Here is a 20,348-nt window from a genome sequence, read left to right on the forward strand (position 1 = left end):
CAAACAGTATTCTATATGCAGTTTGTGTTGACGTTGCTGATGATAGTGGCACAAGAAAGGCACCTGATAAACAAAGATTGAGCACCTGATGTGGGCAGGGAAGGTGCATGTGCCTGAGCCAAGCAGGTTTTAGGGTAGAATTAGTGTTACCTCTACATAATTCTTCTTAACTCACTGGAGTATTACTGCTTGATGTGGCTGTTTGAAGAAATGAGGGCAAATGATTACAGGATTTATTGTGGTTTTCTGTCTTCTCATGACCTGTGTCTGGTAAAAAACTTGACTGAAGCCAGGCAGTGGTGGCGCATGCCTTTAATCCCAGCACTTGGGAGGCAGAGGCAGGCAGATTTCGGAGTTCAAGGCCAGCCTGGACTACAGGGTGAGTTCCAGGACAGCCAGAGCTACACAGAGAAACCCTGTCTCAAAGAAAAGAAAGAAAAAAGAAAAGAAAAAGAAAACTCGACTGATTTGATGATTTTATTTTTATTTGTCCACATACCTTTTCCTCCTACACAAATAGCAGTTATGTAAAGTATAGCGTATCTTTTAGTCTTTGAACTGTATGTAGAGTATAGAGTACGTCTTGGTCTCAGGATTTATGCTATCCTGTAACTAGCTTGCGGGTGACTTCAGTTTGCTGTTGCCCTGGTTCTTTTTATGGTATCTTTTCAGTCTCTGCTAATGGGTTGTTTTTTACCATGTTTCTTTCCTTGGATTCCAACCAAAAGGATCTGGCCTGGCACAGTTTATCACTTCTTTAAGATGACATAAATAACTGATTGCTATGGTTTGTGAAGTCTGAGTGTATACCCCAAAGGTCATGAGCTGGAAATTTGTTTCTTGTTGTGGTAATACCTCAGTAAAGGTCAAAGAACCTTTAACAGATGGTACCTAAGCTAGATGTGGCACATACCTGTAACCCCAGCTCTGGGGAGGCTAAAGTAGTAGTAGTAGTAGTAGTAGTAGTAGTAGTAGTAGTGAGAGTTTGAAGCCAACATGAGCCATGTTGTGAATTTGATAAGTAGTAGTACCCTCTGCTTAAAAAGAAGGAGGAAGAGGAGGAGGAAGAGGAGGAAATAATTAGGTCGTTGATGTGAGGCATCAACTCTTGAGTGTGGTTGTTTTAAAATGAGACCACCTTATATACTTATCCTCTTCTGCACTTAACTATTTTTTTTCTGCTTGTTTTTGCTGTTGTTTAGCTGTGTTATAACATAGCCAGGTGGACCTGTACTAGGACCTCAGTTTGCACCTTGTAGTTAGTTTAGATTCCAGTGTTCAGCCTCTGGTATTTTGTTGTAGAAAAAAAACAGTGCTAATATACACTGGTCAACTACTTTGTTGACTTGGTGGACCTGGCACACCCCCTCTGAATATGATCAGTTTGTGCCTTGGATTTTAGACCTCACTGGCAGGGGCTATAAACCAGGCAACTCTTTTTAGAGGAGACTGTGAGAGCAAGCATAGAAAAATGTAGGCAAGTGCTCCATTGTTTGAACTACGTCCCTATCCCTGATTTTATATATTTTAATTAATAGTTCTTTGAACTTTATCTTAAAGCTGTCCAGACCAAATCAAAGAAGACTTTAGCAAAACCCAATATAAAGAATATTGTGGTGGTGGAAGGTGTCCGCATTCCATTTCTGCTGTCAGGAACTTCGTAAGTATAAAATGATCATGTTTGTTTGTTTCTCTTCCAGTACTGTTTGAAGTAGTCTTTGTAGGGAATACAATTAGTGGAAGACCATATGGAGAACACTTGTATAAAGCCAGTATAGAATGAGTCAAATCAGTGGCATATTATGGCAAGACGTTCTATTCCTTTTATAAACTAGCTTGCCATGGCATTAGCCTGAAATAGCTCTAGCTGAGAGTCTAGTGTAGATCCAGATACCATTTTTCCAGTAGGCCTTTCCTTTCCTTTCCCCTTTTTCCTTTTTCCTTTCCTGGAACATGGTTTCTGTAGGCACAGTTTGAGTGCTGAGAACTTTGCTGCTTTGGTCTTCTGAAAATGATGAGACTTGGAGGTGACACAGCTGGTCCAAATGCCTGTCATAGTTCAACCCCAAGTATTTTCAACTACCCTGAAAATTCCTCAGAATCAAACAGCTGAGTTTTTTTCAGGCTTTTCTATCCTCTAAGTGAGATTCAGTCTACACAAAGCTGATAATGGGCTTGGTTAAGGAAGCAGTTTGTTCTGTTCTGTTTATATTGTTAGTTTTTTAATATTTGTACTTTGGACAGGCAGTCATTTACATTAAAAATTTACTGGGGAATATTAGGCTCTAGTTTAAAAAAAACCGAGGCCTTTCTTTATGTATTCATATGGAAGATTTGCGATCTTGAAGATATATTACTTTTAAAAGGCAAGACATAGGGATTGGAGAGATGGCTCAGCAGTACTCAGCAGCACTGGATGCTCTTTTAGAGGAGCTGGGTTCATTCCCAGCACCACGTGGCAGTTCACAACTATCTGTAACGCCAATCCCAGGGAATCCAACACCCTCACATAGACATCCATGCAAAACATCAATGCACATAAAATAAAAATAAGTGAATTCTAAAAATGTAAGGCATGAAAGAGGAAGTGAGACAGCTCAATGGGTAAAGGTGCTTGCTACCAAACTTCTTGACATAAGAAGTCCCTGGAAAGTAGGGACTTGTACAGGTTGTCCTATGACTTCCCCAAGTATACCAGTACACACAACACTAAATGATTAAAAGAAAAAAGACTTTAAAAGCAAGGTGTAGAGCATTGTGTATAGTATGGAGGAGGAGGGAGGGAAGAGCAGGAAGGCTGGACTTAGTGACTCCTCTTTAACAGATGCTCAGGAAGGGAAGGTAGTGGCTTTAGAGTGGAGGAAACTGGCAGGTACCACCTGAGTCACCAGGAGCGTCCTCTGAATGCCATGCACCCCACTAGGAAGCGGTGAAAGAGTGCCTTGTCTCCAGTCTCAGGTCAAGGGTCAGACGTCATTGCCATCAAGGAGAGATTGGGAAACTATGCCAGTTTAGAGAGGCTAAGCCAGCATAACTAGATGCTAAGAAGCACTGTGGATGAGACGATGGAGCAGCAAAAGGTTGTTCATAGCTGGTGAGAGCCATAAAGTTAGTAACGTAATGACTAGCACCTAGAAGATGCTGGGGAGAGGATGTCAGGAACTCCACTCCGTCTTTTCTACTCTTTGGTAAATCTCTGATTAGTTCAAAGGTAAAATTTTCTAAAAAAGCAATTAAAACATGCCTCTTTGGGCATTACAAAATTAAAAATGTACTTTAAAAATGTATTACACAGCAGGCCTTTAATCCCAGTATTCAGAAGGCAGAGGCAGGTGGATCTCTGAGTTCAAAGCCTTGTTTAAACACAGAGGTAGTTCAAGGACAGCTGGAGCTACACAGAGGAAACCCTGTCTCGAAAAACTTAAAAAAAAGTGCCCCACTCCCTTAAAAGCTATCAAGAGGAAGTCAGTTTTCTTCTTTTTTTTCTCCTTTCCTTTCCTTTCCTTTTTTTTTTTTTTTTTTGAGTTTCAAGACAGGGTTTCCCTTTGTAGCCCAAGTTGTCCTTGAACTAGCTGTATAAACCTGAGTGGTTGTCTGTCCTGGCCTCTGTAGACCAGGCTGGCCTCAAACTCATAGATACCCACCTGTCTCCGCCTCCTGAGAGCTGCACCATCTCTGCTCTGCAAAAGAGAAGGTTGGTTTTAAAGAGTATTTGACATATGCCGTGGCAAGCAAGTAGTGATGTAGAGTTAGTAATATTTCTGTTTTGGGTTCAGTGTTTGTTTGTTTGTTTGGTGTTTTTGAGCTGGGTCTCCTGCTGTAGCTGGACTGGCTTGGAATTCATGGGCCTTCCTCCAGCCTCAGCCTCCCAGGTGCTAGGATTGTAGGCCTGAGTACCATGTTTAGCTAGAACATCTATTTTGTCAGACAGCAAGTTCTGTAGGGATTTAGGGTTTGTCATATTTTTTGAGATGATAGATAGCAAAGTCACACTATTTCTTCATATGAACTGATGGACTGACTTGGGTAGTAGGATCAGCTGCATTGTCAGTATATGTTAGACAGTCTGTATGCATTAGAATTTTTTATAAATTCAATGGAAACTCTAGGCTTTTGGTTTAAATTATTTGTTTTCTTTTCCCAGGTATAAAGACCTAATGCCACATGACTTGGCTAGAGCTGCACTTTCGTAAGTAAATTAAGTTTCCTGTTCTTTCACTTAGAATATTTTTTATAGTTTTTGCACTTGAAGTAGCATGTTCTTTGGAATTTTCATATCTAGGATGTTAAACTGTATATGGAAAGAAGCAATATTAACTAGCTCATAGCAAGGTTTGAGACAGGGTTTCACCATATAATTCTGATTGACCTGAAACTGACTATAGACCAGGCTAGCTTTGAACTCAGGGATTCACCTACCTCTGCCTCCCAATTAAAGGTATATATCATGATAAGATTAAATTTTATTTTAACTGTATATGTTAAATTTTAACAGTTTTGAATAAAAAACATCTTTATTTTGCAAGTTTAGCGTGTAGCATCTTGACAGGACTATATTTTTGGTGGTGGTATGGATGGTGTTTATTGTATTCTCAGACTGGTCTGGAACTCAGTTATGTAGGTCACAATGGCTTTAAATCTGCAATCTGCCTGCCTCAGCTGCACGTACATGGTGGCAAATACTATACACATAAGATAAAAATTAAGGAAAAACCTTGAAGGTTCCTATGCAAAGCAAGTAAATTTCAGTGACATGAAATGCGGTTGAGATGGATGAATAGTTGGTGTGCTCGGCGTCTGTGGGTGACGTTCTCGCTACATTTTCAACAATGTTTTCCTTTGGTGTCTTCAAGCAGCCCAAAGTCTCTTCCTAGTTCAAAAACACTTTCCTTTACCTTTCTGCTCACTGTCACTCAGTTTTCTTGTCTTACTGCCAGATTTTAAGAGCAAATGGCATTAGCATTGTTTCTCTGTATTTAATGTTTACCCTCCCTAATTACCTAATAATCATTTCCATTCCCAAATATTTATATTTTGGAAGTGTCTTTTTTAGGGACTTTGTGATCATAAATACAGCAATCTTTTCTTGGGCCTCTCTTTGTGCTCTACACTTGACCCTGCAAACTGTGCTTGGCCGGTCTTCCTTTTAGTTTTTGCATTGTAACTTTCTGATTTTCTTCCATCTTTGCTTCTTTATTCTGCTTCCTTCTCCTCCATTTCTCTCCTTTCCTTTCCTTTTCTTTTCCTCCTCTTTATTTCAGTGTGGGTGTTAACTCAAAGGCCTTGAGTATAGGAGGCAAGTGTTGTACCAGTGACCTACATCTTTAACTCCATATATACTATATAACTTACTTCTGAGTTTTGACAAATGTGCACTCATGTCCTATTTTTGATGTGACTCCTTAAACTCTTATCTCTATAATGAGAAATGGTATTTATTTTATTGTTGTATGGTTTGAGACAGAATTTTATATCTATGTCTCTTTGCACTGATTTCTGGGGATATTAGCTAACATTATTGTTATTTCAAATATTTTTTAATTTTTAGTTTACTATTTGTGTATGGCTTTGCTTGCTTAGGCAGGCATATGCCACAGTGTGCACGTAGAAGTCAGGACAGGGTCTGCTTTACCCACTGAGTCTTCTGAGCGGCCCCAAGTTTTTTATTTGTTTGTTTATTGAATCCAGACCTTGGTACATATCTCTGGCTGGCTTGGATTGATTTGTAGACCAGAATGCCCTTGGACTCACAGAGATCTGCCTTCTTCTGTGTCTCCCGAGTTCTGAGATTAAAGACATGCATTACCATGCCTGTCTTCCTAAATTATCCCACCACTGCTCCCAACCCCAGCCACAGCTGAGGACTGAACCCAGAGTTTTTGCTTCCTATGCAAGTGTTCTATCACTGAGCTAATGCCACCTGCCCAAGTTGTTTTTGACTATTTCTTTCTAATGTCTTCATTACCAAGTAGCCATCAAATATTGATTCTTCACTTATTTCCTCATTGATAAGCTGGTTAAATATTTATGTCTGGCCTTTTAAAAGGAAAGACCTGTCTTTGTGTTTTTTGTGGAGATTAGGATTGAACCGATGGCCTTGTATGTACTAAGTGAGCACTCTCCTCTGACCTATACTCCCAGTGCATGGTTTCCCTGTGTAAAATGTGTAGTGTTTTATGTGATGTTCTCTGGCATACCCTCATGTATGAAATGTTTCTTTTCTTTGGATTTCTGCTTTAGGGGTTTGTTGCATCGGACCAATATCCCAAAGGATGTTGTTGATTATATCATCTTTGGTACAGTTATTCAGGAAGTAAAAACAAGCAATGTGGCTAGAGAGGTAAGAAAAAATTTATAGTGTTTAAAGAGATTAATAAAGTTGGATATAGTGTCTGATGCTTGTAATATATTCCTGGAAGGCTGAGGCAGGAGGATTGCCATGGAGTCCAAGGCCTATCTGGGAATTAGTAAATTCCAGATTATCTTGGACTATAGTGGGACCTTTTCTCCAAAACAATAGCAACAGGGCTGGGCTTTGTGGTGCACCTTTAATATTAGCACTCAGAAGGGAGAGGCAAGCAGAAGAAATTCAGTAAGTTTTAGGTCATCCGGGGCCACATAGCGAGACCCAGTTTCCCCATACCATCATACCCTTCCCACAAATTAGCAAAAAGTCTATTTGAATTTGAATTAATATTTAATAATTTATTTCTTTTGTATGTGCATATGTTGGTACAGATCAGACCCAAGGCCTTGCTTATGTCAGGCAAGTGTTCTACTACTAAGAGACATGCCCAGCCTAGAACTTATCATTTTAATGTCACTGAACTCTTTTTTTTTTTTAAAGATTTATTTATTTATTGTTATATGTAAGTACACTGTAGCTGTCTTCAGACACAACAGAAGAGGGCATCTGATTTCATTACGGATGGTTGTGAACCACCATGTGGTTGCTGGGATTTGAACTCAGAACTTTCGGAAGAGCAGTTAGTGTTCTTACCCGCTGAGCCATCTCTCCAGCCCCCACTGAACTCTTAAGATCCATAGCTAAACATGTTTTTCACTTAAAATCAGATGATCTATACTATTATTAAGTATACACATTTTGCTATAGGTCAGATAAGTTGTTTGAGTGATTTAAGAAATGTTAGTTTGTCTCTTGTTAGAGAAATAGTATAGCGATGTGGCTGATGCTGCTCTTTATAATGTTAGCCATTATGGTTTCTAATTAAACTTGAACAGTATAGCCAGTTTCATACCTTGGTTTTTGTAGTAGGAGGAAGCCTTGCCTATGATTTGGTACCTTTGACTAGATGACACATAGGCAGGGTTGGGTTTTTTTTTTTTTTTTAGTTATTTCCTAGGAGTTTACCTTTAGCCTAGTTGGCACACGTCTAGTGTTTATTGGGCAATGAAGATAATGACAGCCTTGGAACTAATATGAGTATCTCACACAGGCATTTGACAGTGACTAGTTCAAACCTGTCTTCTGGGCTTTGCTTCAATTATTTGGATGAAGTAGGCTTTCACATATTTATCTTATTTCTTGTCTGTGCTTCTGAGTTCATTATAGTTGTGAGGATAATTACTTCAATTGTCAGCCAAGATAGAAGGGCAAATGTACAGATCAAAACCATTTGTTCTCTCACACTGTTCCCACACAGCGAATGTTAAAGCAGCTAAAGGTCCAGCACTGCCCAAGGTCACAGAGTGAGCGAGCGGCCAGTGCTGTGGAGGGCAGAGGAGAGAGGAGGGCAGGGAGAGGTCTGTCTCTTCTCCTGGGACATTGTCTTTTCTTCTGCATCTTCACATTTTGAACACTACTAATAAAGAGTTCTAGTGGGTATTAAAAAAAGATAAAAAGTCTAACATACAGGTGAATCTCAGAAGAACTACTTATCTTGTTCAACTATAGAATGGTTGAATAAATTATAGTTCAACAAAATGATGGAATATTATTAGTCCATTAAAAACCATGTTAGGAAGTTTATAAAAATAAATTTCATGGGTACATAAAGCCATCAAGTTGCTTACAGTGTTTGGAACTTCTGGATCATGGATATAAAGTAACTTTCATAAGACTGAAAAAGTAAATGTTAAATTTGTTTCAATTTTCTCTATATTCTTCTTCTTTTCTCAAACCAAAACCATGGTGTTTTCTGTAAATTTTTTTCCTGAAAATTTTACATCTGTGCACATTCCAGCTATTGATTGGCATGAGGAAGTTTCTTCCCTGAACTCCATACTAATAGCAGTTATGTTGTATGCCACATAATATCTCATTTTTGAAACAGGGTTTCATTTATGAAGCCCTGGCTAGCCTGGAACTTACTGTATAGACAAGGGTGGCCCCAAGCTTACAGAGATGCACCTGCCTCCGAAGTACTGAGATTAAAGACATGAGCCACCACATCTAACTCTCCAGGTTATTTTAGTAACTAAGGAGAAAGGTACAGGTGATACAACAGTTAGGAAAAGAAGTACTAGAACTTAAAATCCCCAGCAAAAGAATTTCATTAGGATTTGTGCTTATATATGTTTAAAGACCTGTTTATTATGTATACAGTATTCTGCCTGCATGTATGGGTGCATGCCAGAAAAGGGCACCAGATTCCATTATAAATGGTTATTAGCCATCATGTGCTTACTGGGAATTGAACTCAGGACCTCTGAAAGTGCAGCCAGTACTCTTTCTTTTCTTATTTTTTTAAAATTAATTAATTTGTTTATACATCCCAATATCAACCCCCCTCCCTGCCCCCAAGCTTGTCCCGTAGTCAGTGCTCTTAACCTCTGAGCCATCTCTTCAGCCTACAAGGACCTGCCCTAATATTAATATGAAGTCCTCCAAAAAGCTTTGTGCCTCTATCAAACCTGACTTTGCTGAAAGACCTCAATGTATTTCTCCTTCATCTCAATTTCTTCCTTTCTCCTTGCTGTCTTGAAAGTGATTCAGTCTTTAAATAGAAGAATGTGGACAAGGGTCACCAGCAGCTACCAGTTCTATTTAAAGCTCTGTTAGTCCTGTGTGTCAGCTGGGGCCAAGGGTAACATGCTGCAGTGGCCTCGTGAGGATCAAGCTGTTATGACCTGAGTGCCCTGACCCTTGTCCCACTGTGGAGTCTTTTCTTTTGCCCCCAACCCCTGCTTCTGATTACCTTTCCAACTGGTTCAGGTTGAGAAGTTGACATGCAGATGCCAGGAAGTAGTTTTTAGTAGTTAGGCGCTTAGTATCAGGCCTCCCTACAAAGGTTTCTGCTCCTGCAGAAACAGCTTTCTGCTCCTGTAGATGGCATGTAGTATCAAGCACAGTGTAAGTATAGTAGCAAAGATCAGCTAAAAGACTGGGAACTTGTTAAATCTGGAATTTGCCACATCCATTTCACTAGACTATAGGACAATTTTGATAAGTAGTTTCAAAAAAGTGCTACTAAAAATGGTTCCTTGTAAAGGAGTTCCACATTTCATAATAAGGATGGGAAGCATTTTCCCCCCACTAAAGTAAAGCTTTAGTATTAAAAAGACTTTCTCCACTTCTGAGCACAGAGATGAGATCTCTGCCTTCTCTCTGGAGGGGAACAGCTAGGAGCGCACAGGGCATATGATCAGTGGAGCAGCTGGGACAGGAGTCTTTCTGCCGCCATTCGCATCAGGGGGCCAGGTGGCTCCACAGCCTTCTGTGCACAGTCTGCCAGGAGAGAATGATCTCCCAGCAGTGCCTCCACTTCTGAGCGCAGAGGTGAGATCTCCACCTTCTCTCCAATATCTCTCTGGAGGGACCAGCTAGGAGTGCGCAGGGCATACGATCAGTGGAGCAGCTAGAACAGGAGCCTTCCAGGCGTCATTTATACCAAGGAGCCAGACAGCTCCACAGCCTTCTGTGCATAAACCCTGCCAGATGACTGTTGGTCTCCCGGGAGTACGGACACAGGCTTACAGGCCCACAGGAGGGACAAGCTCCAGCCAGAGACAGCAAGACCAACTAATACCAGAGATAACCAGATGGTGAAAGGCAAGTGCAAGAACCCTACCAACAGAAACCAGAGCTATTTGGCAACATCAGAATCTAGTTGTCCCACCACAGCAAGTCCCGAATACACCAACACACCTGAAAAGCAAGAGTTGGAATTAAAATCCCATCTCATGATGCTGATAGAGAACTTCAAGAAGGACATAAATAACTCCCTTAAAGAAATATAAGAGAACATGGGTCAACAGGTAAAAGCCCTTAAAGAGGAAACGCAAAAATCCCTTAAAGAAATACAGAAGAACGTGGGTCAACAGGTAGAAGCTCTTAAAGAGGAAACACAAAAATCCCTTAAAGAATTACAGGAAAACACTAACAAGTGAAAGAACTGAACAAAACCACTTAGGATCTAAAAATGAAAGTAGAAACAATGAAGAAATCACAAAGGGAGATAACTCTGGAGATAGAAAACCTTGGAAAGAAATCAGGAGTCATAGATGTAAGCATCAACAAGAGAATACAAGAGATAAAAGAAAGAATCTGGGTGCTGAAGATACCATAAAAAACATTGACTCAACAGTCAAAGAAAATGCAAAATGCAAAAGCCTGTAACCCAAACTATCCAGGAAATCCAGGACACAATGAGAAAACCAAACCTAAGGATTATAAGTATAGAAGAGAGTGAAGATTTACAACTTAAAGGGCCAGTAAAGCTCTTCAACAAAATTATATAAGAAAACTTCCCTAACCTAAAGAAAAAGATGGCCATGAACATACAAGAAGCCTACAGAACTCCAAACAGACTGGACCAGACCAGAAAGCCCTCCTGGCACATAATAATGAAAACACCAAATGCACTAAACAAAGAAAGAATATTAAAAGCTGTAAGGGGAAAAGGGCAAGTAACTTATAAAGGCGGGCCTATCAGAATTACACCAGACTTCTTACCAGAAACTATGAAAGCTAGAAGATCCTGGGCAGATCTCATATAGACCTTAAGAGAACACAAATGCCAGCCCAGACTACTATACCCAGCAAAACTCTCAATCACCATAGATGGAGAAACCTAGATAGTCCATGATAAAACCAAATTTACATAATATCTGCCCACATATCCAGCCCTACAAAGGATAATAGATGGAAAACACCAACACAAGTGGGGAAACTATACCCTAGAAAAAGCATGAAAGTAATCTTCCAACAAACCCAAAAGAAGGTAACCACACAAACATAAAAATAACATCAAAAATAACAGAAAGCAACAGTCACTATTCCTTAGTTTTTACATCAATGGACTCAATTCCCCAATAAAAAGACATAGACTAACAGAAATATTTTTCATGTAAATCTTCAATTTTATCAGAAAATGTTTTATAATTCCACTTTCAATCAACTTAGAAATATTTTTATGCCTACCATTTTATCTGTATAGTTTTCCATGAAATGGTCAATTTTAACGTGTTTTTCAATATATTTCTTGAATTTTATCAGAAATATTCTCCAAGTAAATCTTCGGTTCTGTCATAAAATGTTTCTACTTCCTTTTTCAATTAATTTAGCAATGTTTTTATGTCTATCATTTTACTCTTTAATTTTCCATGAAAATTGTCAATTTTTCTTTTTTTTTGGTTTTTTGGATTTTTTTGGATTTGGTTTTTTTTTTTTGTTTTGTTTTGTTTTGTTTTGTTTTTTGAGATAGGGTTCCCTGGCTGTCCTGGAACTCACTCTGTAGACCAGGCTGGCCTCGAACTCATCAATCCGCCTGCCTCTGCCTCCCAGAGTGCTGGGATTACAGGCGTACACCACCACCTTCTGGCTGAAAATTGTCAATTTTAACGTGTTTTTCTATATATTTCTTCAATTTTATCAGAAATATTTTCTATGTAAATCTTCAATTTTATCATAAAATGTTTTTACTTCCTTTTTCAATTAAAAAAAAAAAAAAGACTTTCTCCTAAGTGTACCTAAATTCCTTACGTTACCAAAAATTGGAATGTTTCGGCAACATAAATTTTCCCAACAAATCATGGAAAACAAGTAAGGATGTCTTAGTTTCCTGTTTGACTTTGACTGTGTCATGAAATTATTCATCAGCTCAATTAGGGGGCCTTAAATTTTCTCAGAGCTCCTAAAGCTACATTGAATCACTTTCTATGTCCTTGTCCCGGACAGTTGCTCTGATAGTCGTAAACTGGCCTGACTCTTACTCATCAGATGTTCTCTTGTGAGTCAGGCAGTTCTCCAGAGTTTTCTTTCTTTCTTTCTTTTTTTTTATTTGACTTTTACTTTGCCTTTAGTCAATAGTGGGGTTGTTTTAGAGAGCTGAGTGTAAAGCAGCCAGGGACCTGAGTGGGATCTCTATATAAATGGTTAGGGCTTTCTTGTGGTTTTAATAGTCATTGTGGAAACGTTTCATGCTTTTGCTCTGCTGCTAGGTTTTATAGCTTCAGGGAGCTATGAAAACCCCATCCCAAGATGCAGTTTCATCACTCTTTCAATTATATATTAATATTTAAGTAAGATAAAATTATATGATATCTTTTGAAGACTTGAAGCAAAACATTGTTAATAATTAGCTGAGGTTGAAGAATATTGTAGCCTTTATATCACACTTGAGAATGGCTACTAAGCCACTGGACTTAGTAGTCCCTAAACTGCATACCTGAGTACTGGGGAGGCAGAGGCAGGAGGCCATACAAGTTGATGGCCTGCCTGGGCTACAGAAACAATCTGAAATCCTGTTTCAAAATAAAAAGTAAAAAGTGCTAGAATATGTCTCAGTGGTAAGAGGGCTTACTAAACATGTGTGAGGCTTAGGGTTCAATCCCCAGTAGTACAGAAAGGAAAAAAAAAAAGAAAAGAAAAGACAAGTGGGCTGGTAAGATGACGTAAATGTAAGGGATGTTCTGACAAGCCTGAAGGCCTGAGGTCAAGCCATTAGACCAATTCCACAATTACCTCAGTCCTCCACATGTATGTCCTGATACACATGTGCCTTACATTAACACACAAATAAAATTTTTTTAAAGAAGAAAGAAATGTGTTACCAGGAATTTGACAGTACCTTTCAGTGTCTAGCAGAAATGCAAAAGGCCATTTTGTGATGGATTTAATCTTCTTTTAAGCATTGCTTTGTAAAATATTGAAATAAACCCTTTCATAATTCACCAGGCAGAGTAGTGCTCAGAGCCTGACTCACATGTGTTTTCTCTCCCTCACTACTCCTTGAAGGCTGCTCTGGGAGCTGGCTTCTCTGACAAGACTCCAGCTCACACCGTCACCATGGCTTGTATCTCTTCAAACCAAGCCATGACCACAGGTATGTGCAAATGAAGTCCAAAGGTACTGTGATTTTACTCCGTTTAATTAGTCGTAAGGAAAGTAAAAGTTAGGGATTTTCCAGAGGAGCTTTTATGCTCTGTGGGACAGTTGAATTGGACCTTAGTCCTAGGCTGGCTGCTACTGGGACTGTCAGTGGGAGGAGGTGCATAGTCTATTCTGCTTAGATAACTCTGATAGGGCGTTTTCCTATGAGGTCAGAGACCTGTCCTTGCAGCCTCAAGCATCACCGTAGTTGTCAAGTCCTATTCTAGATGGTCAAAATTTTGGGGTGGGAAGATGGTTAATTACAAATCACTTGTTGAGTAAACATGAGGACCCGAGTATAGATGGATCCCTAGCACCTGCTAAATGTTGTTGTGTAGGTGTGACAGCTTGTTTGTAACCCCAGAATTCAGAAGGCAGAAACAGGATCCCCAAAGCAAGCTGACTGATGGCGAATGGGTAAGATGTGTTCAAGTTAGAGAACTTGTCTCAGTGTACAAGATGGGGCACAGTTAAAGACAGATGTCAAATTCTGGCCTGTTCTCTGTCTCTGTCTCTCTCTCTCTCTCTCTCTCTCTCTCTCTCTCTCTCTCTCTTTCTCTCTTTCTCTCTCACACACACACACATACATGCTGCGCACATTTCCCCATGTGTCGCCTAACACATGACAGCACACATTCACACTTACAAAATGCTTTTATTTTTAATTTACTGTCTACCTACATCTTTGGCAATCTATATGGCATTTCACCTAAAATTGTAGGACATTAAATAGCCATTGCTATTTAATGAAAAGACAGGAAGCTTGACAGGCTTAGTGCTCAGTAATATGAAGGCCAGATTGGGCATTTGAGTTCATGAGTGGCAGGGATGAAGCCAGAGGCAGTGGTTGGAGGCGTCTCTACTGAGCAGCGTGTGACTGACTCCCAGTTAGACCAACAGAATTGCATGCCAGTTGCCATAAAGGGAAACCCACATCTGAGAGGACATGTAGCAGAAATTAGTATTCTCTATGTGAGGGGTAGGGAGGAGCCCTTTCTGAAAATGTAATCTTAGAGCATATAAAATATGGAAGATGTTCAGGTTTCGAGTATTATTTGAGATGGGTTGGAGAAATGGCTCAGCCCTGTCTGATCTTCCAGAGGACCTGGGTTTGATTTCCAGCACCAACATGATAATTCGTAATCACTGACTCCATTTCCAGGAGATGTAATGACCTCTTGGCCTCTGTAGGCACTAGACACAAATGTGCTGTGCATACATACATGCAGGTGAGACACTAATATACAGAAAATAAAATCAGTAAGTTAAAAAGAATACGGCTTGAGTTGACTTAGAAGTTGATGTCCTTGTGTCTTAGATGAAACTTCTCAGGTGTGTTGAATGTGTTTTTAGACATTTGAAATATTTTCTTGTACTTGCATATTTATGTGCCAAACCTTGGGTTCAGTCTCCAGAAGTGCAAAAATTATAAGGTAATAGTCCCATTGAAAAGTTAAAAACTAGCTGGATGGAATACATTTTTAATCCCAGCACTCAGAAAGAAGAAGCAGGTGGATCTCTTGTGAGTTTGAGGCCAGTCTGCTCTGTACAGCTAGTTCCAGGACAGCCAGAGCTATATATACAGTGAGACCCTGTAGTTAGAAATTGATTGCTCTTATACAAAACTGATAACTGTTTCAAGGATTTTTTTCTTATATTTATTTTGTATGCATGCATGTTATGATGCATGTGTCAGGTCAAAGGATAACGTGGAAGTTGATTTGCCCCGTTTACCATATATGCTCTAGGATGGAGCTGAGGTCCTCTGGCTTGGCTGCAAGTACCTTCACCTGTTGAGCCATCTCCCTGGCCCCCTTTTATACAGCTTTTTAATCAAGTTTACATTTCAGTGGTTTGTTATTCTTACAAAGTTGTTCATGCACATATACTTTGTACCCTGTAGCTGTTGGTCTGATAGCTTCTGGCCAGTGTGATATCGTTGTGGCTGGTGGTGTTGAGTTAATGTCTGATGTCCCTATTCGTCATTCAAGAAATATGAGGAAAATGATGCTTGATCTCAATAAAGCCAAGACTCTGGGCCAGCGACTGTCCTTACTTACTAAATTCAGATTGAATTTTCTGTCCCCTGAGGTAAGACTTGTGAACTTAATATAAAGATCCAGAGCATCCTGAGGCTAGATTACAGTTAGATATAACACATATCATAATAATTATGTATTCTGTTGATTACAGGGCAGGGTGTTTGGTCAAGATTGGGAATGGGAGTAGTTTTAAATATTGAATTTGTAATCTGGACATGGTGGCACATAACTTTAATCCCAGCACTCCAGAGGAGGAAACAAGTAAATCCATATGAGTCCAAGGACAAGCTGATTTACATAATGAGAGCCTGTCTCTAAAACTGTTTTTTTAACCATCTTTAGAAATACATTTTCTCAAGCTGGGCAGTGGTGATGCACACCTTTAATGCCAGAACTCAAAAGGCAGAGGCAGAGGCAGAGGCAGGTGGATCTCTGAGTTTAGAGCCAGCCTGGACTACAGAGAGTTCCAGGACAGCCAGGGTTACACAGAGAAATTCTGTCTCAAAAACAAAAATGAAAGAGAGAGAAAGGAGAGGAGAGGAGAGGGGAATAAAGGGGAAGAAAGGAAAGAGAAAAGAAGAGAAGAGAAACATTTGCTTACAAAGAGCTTTTGCATTTCCTTTTCCTTCTTTGGTGTTTTGTTTTTTTGAGCCAAGGTCTTACTAGGCTGCCCTCAAATTTAAAATCCCTCTGCCTCAACCTCCTGAGTGCTAGGGTTATAGACTGTGTCTCTATATCCAGCCAACACATAGATGTCTAGCACTGAGCAATCTTACGCATCTTCCCATACCTTTGATGAGCAGAGCTGTTCTGTATTTTTCCTAGCTCCCTGCAGTGGCTGAGTTCTCCACTAATGAGACCATGGGCCACTCTGCAGACCGACTGGCTGCTGCCTTTGCTGTTTCTCGAATGGAACAGGATGAGTATGCACTGCGTTCTCATAGTCTGGCCAAGAAGGCACAGGATGAAGGACATCTTTCTGATATTGTACCCTTCAAAGTACCAGGTAAGTAGTGATACTTACTGGGGTGTTCTGAATTGCTTCAATTGCTCCAAAAACTTAAATTTGTTTTTAAAAAGGATTCATTTATTTTATGTTTTTCTGTGTGTGCCTTAGTATGTGTATGTACATTGCGTGCATGCAGGTGTCCACAGAGGCCATAGAGGGCATTGGAGCCCCTGGAACAGAGGTTACAAGCGGTTGTGGGTCAGCCGATAGAGGTGCTGGGAACCAAATCTGGATCCTCTGAAAGAGCAGTGATAGCTCTTAACGATTGAGCCACCTCTTCAACCCTAAAATTAAAAACATTAAGTGATAATGTTTTAAATACAGGGTTCTACCATGTAGCTCTGGCTGGCCCTGAGCTCACAAAGAGAACTTAACTGACTTTTCCTTCCTGTTGCTGTGATTGTTTCCAAAATAATGGGCTTTTATTCTCTTTCTTTCTTTTTTTGTTTTTTGTTTTGTTTGTTTGTTTGTTTGGTTTTGGTTTTTCTAGGCATGTTTTTCCTGTAGCCCTGGCTGTCCTTGAACTTTCTCTGTAGATCCACCTGCCTTTGCCTCCTGAGTACTGGGATTAAAGGCATGCACTGACACCACTCCATTCAGTTTTTATTATTTTTATTTTTGTTTTTCAAGACAGGGTTTCTCTGTGTAGCCCTGGCTGAGCCATTTCACTGGCCCTGTTTGGTTTTGTAGGATGTTGGTTTGTAGCTTTAACTAGCCTCTTACCTGTAGCAGTCCTTCTGCCTTAACCTCCCAAGTGCTTGGATTACAGGTGTGAGTCACAATGCCTGGGTCCACCCAATTTAAAATTCCTGATTCATGCAACTTCTATATAAAATAGCTAAATATACATCGCTTCTCGGCCTTTTGGCTAAGATCAAGTGTAAAATAGCTAAATATAAGTCAGTGTTTTAAGAAAATATGATATTGGGGATTTTGTTTCTTGTTTTGTCTTTTTTTTTTTTCTTTGAGACAGGATTTTACTGTGTAATCCTGGCTGACAGATACATGGTCTATAGGATATCCTCATACTCAAAACAGTCTTCCAGCCTCACTCTCCAAAGTACTAGATATGCCTGGCATATGTCTTTTTGTACTTGTGTATACATCTGAGACTAAATAAATGAAACAAAATAAAATTTGATTATGCCTAAACTGTAAAAAGTTCTTTCAGAGATGAGGTTCTGTACAACTCAGTGGCTGAGTGCTTTCTCAGGACAGTCACGGACCTGTTGGCAGTGGCAGCAGTGGGGGTTGGGGTTGTTGATCCCCAGCCCTGGAAAGAATAAAAAGGCTTTCTTTATAGTTGACAGATAAGATTTTCATTTCCTTTGTTCTTAAATTTTTTCTTAAGTGTATGTGTCTGTGTGTGGATATGTGCACATGCATGTAGGTTCTCTACAGGCCAGAAGACGGCGTTGTTCCCTGGAGCTGGAGTTACAAGTAGTTCTGAGTTGTCCAACATGGGTGCTGGGCGCTAAACTTGGGTCTCCAGAAAGAACAGCAGTTGTTAAATTCTGAGCCATTTTTCTAGCCCCCGTTGTTAGAATTTTTAAAGCATATTGGTACATCGAAGATGTATAATGCTTACTGTTTCTTAGAGGTAAAAAATTCATGTTCTTACAGGAAAGGACACGGTTACCAAAGATAATGGGATCCGTCCTTCCTCACTGGAACAAATGGCCAAACTAAAACCTGCTTTCATCAAACCCTATGGCACAGTGACAGCTGCAAATTCTTCTTTCCTGGTAATTGTCATTGCTATTTATGTTTAATAGTGGCTTTTCTATAGACTCAATAGGAGAGCCTGCAGCCAGTTTGCTTGTGTTAAATGTTAAAGGAAAATCATTTAAAAAAACACAGACTGGGTGTGATAATACATCCCTGTGAGCCCAGCATTCAGGATGTAGAGGCTGGGGGATCAAGAGTTTGCAGACAGCCTACCTGTCTCAGAAATCCAACACATAAATTTTACTCTAAGATAGATTTCCCTATGAAGCCTAGGTTGGCTTCAAAGTTATAATCCTTCTGAATCACAGGCATGTGATTCAGAACCCATGTTTAAACACCAAGTTTAAAATAATCGTTTTAAGGTCTTAGACATCTCACCATACTAATAATACAAAGGCTGTTCTTTTTATGAACTTGGCCATTCATCAAACTTGTATTGTTTTGGTAAGCATTGGAATGGGAAGGACAATTCTGATATATATGGTGGCTGTAGATTAGCTGCTGAGGATATCAGAGAGGCTTCTCAAAAGAGGTAGCAAGCGAATCTTTATTTTATTTGTTCTTTTTTTTAAAAAATTTGATGTGTATGGGTATTTTGTCTGAATGTGTGTGTGTGTGTGTGTGTGTGTGTGTGCATCCTGTATGTGGAGTGCCCATAGAGGCCAGAAGAGGCACTGACTCTTCTGGATCTAGAGTTACAGATTCTTCTTAGCTACCATGTGGGTTCTGGGAACCGAACCTGGGTCTCTGAAAGAACAAGTGCTTTAAACTACTGAGCCATCTCTCCACCTCTCAATGTTTCCTTACAGTATAACTGATCAGTTTCTACTACCATATCCAGCAGTGAACATATTATTAATGTAGTATCCAAAACCCATTTTTTATGTATAGTCACCTGTGTTCCCAGACTTTCTGGCCACCTTATTGGTGGCTACATGCTTTTTTCAGTATTGCTGAGTTTTAAAAAGATGTGTAATAAAATGTGACAGAATTTGTTTTGATTTTTGCACACTATATGGAGTGGTTTCATTTTCTTTGGAACTATAGAGGACATTCATTTTTGAAGTAATGGTAAAGGGCTTTTTAAAAACAAAAACCAGAGGTACCTCTTTGTTCTTAATTATTGTTTGGGATAAAAACATATTAGATGTTTAAAGTGTTGTAAAACCATGATTTTGATGGTCTCATTTGCCCACCTGTGTCTTCTCTCAGTGTGCTGCCTTTTGAATAAAATCTCAAAGCTATGGACAGGAGGCTACTAAGAAATAACACAGAAAATATAAAAATAAATAATTCAAGGAAATACTGTTTTAATTCATGAAAAAATTTCATTTTCTGTGCTAGAAGCAAAAATCTGTGTGTCCTTATTTCTGAAGATGTGTCTGTGTAGCTTGATAAATTATAATACCTTATGAACAGTCCCTGATGCCTTTGTCCTCCCAAAGTGGCTCAGTGTAGATGCTTGATTATGATTTAATGGTGGATACAGTAAATTGAATTTGCTGCATAGACTCTATATGGATATATTAGTGGACTCATGAACAGGCTTTGGAGGCAGATGCTGGGAGACCTCCAGATGACATCATGTTGTACCATTTCAGACTGATGGCGCTTCTGCGATGCTAATCATGTCAGAGGACAGAGCTCTGGCCATGGGTTATAAGCCAAAGGCATATTTGAGGTAAAGTAAATATTCTGGTGAATTGCTTATGAATCTTTATTTTATTACTAGAGTTATTAATCTTTCTGTTTTTTGCCTAGGGATTTTATATATGTGTCCCAGGATCCGAAAGACCAGCTTTTACTCGGGTAAGTAGCGGTATATATTTTTAAATTTCAATGAAAAATATTTGAATTTTTTGATTACAGTTACTTAGTGTGTGGGGTGGTGGTGGTCAGAAGATCATTTACAGCATTTAATTTTCTCTTTCTGCCATGTAGGTCCCAGGGATCAATTACTCACATTTCTTTACACAGGAATTACACATTTCTCAACACTGAGCTGTCCTAGCCCACAGGACTGGCTTTCATAAGTGTCTCTCATTCTCTGTCCTCACCACACTGGCTTCATCATAACCTGAGACCAACCAACCCCTTCTCCTGCCTTGCTCCTTTAGATTCTCTTCCTTTTCTCTTCAGTTTTAACTTACCCTACACTGCTTGCTTGTTTATTGTCTGTTTTTCCAGTTCTACAATATAGTGAGGATGAAGGGCATGTCTTTTTGTATCCCCAATG

At 39.6% G+C, this 20,348-nt stretch overlaps 1 protein-coding gene across 2 annotated transcripts in view; it reads left to right on the top strand.

Annotated features, from left to right (window-relative positions):
* Positions 1-20,348, top strand: part of Hadhb (hydroxyacyl-CoA dehydrogenase trifunctional multienzyme complex subunit beta) — a 34,234-nt gene that overhangs the window by 8,797 nt on the left and 5,089 nt on the right. For both annotated transcript variants that reach the window (XM_052186211.1, XM_052186213.1), the window contains exons 4-12: positions 1,561-1,660; positions 4,145-4,189; positions 6,241-6,340; positions 13,199-13,286; positions 15,237-15,424; positions 16,201-16,381; positions 18,008-18,129; positions 19,714-19,793; positions 19,874-19,921. In XM_052186211.1, coding sequence (XP_052042171.1) covers positions 1,561-1,660; positions 4,145-4,189; positions 6,241-6,340; positions 13,199-13,286; positions 15,237-15,424; positions 16,201-16,381; positions 18,008-18,129; positions 19,714-19,793; positions 19,874-19,921 — 952 coding nt within the window. The remainder of the gene's footprint in view (positions 1-1,560; positions 1,661-4,144; positions 4,190-6,240; positions 6,341-13,198; positions 13,287-15,236; positions 15,425-16,200; positions 16,382-18,007; positions 18,130-19,713; positions 19,794-19,873; positions 19,922-20,348) is intronic.

The sequence above is a fragment of the Apodemus sylvaticus genome, chromosome 6, assembly GCF_947179515.1.
Source record: "Apodemus sylvaticus chromosome 6, mApoSyl1.1, whole genome shotgun sequence".
NCBI classification, from domain to species: domain Eukaryota; kingdom Metazoa; phylum Chordata; class Mammalia; order Rodentia; family Muridae; genus Apodemus; species Apodemus sylvaticus.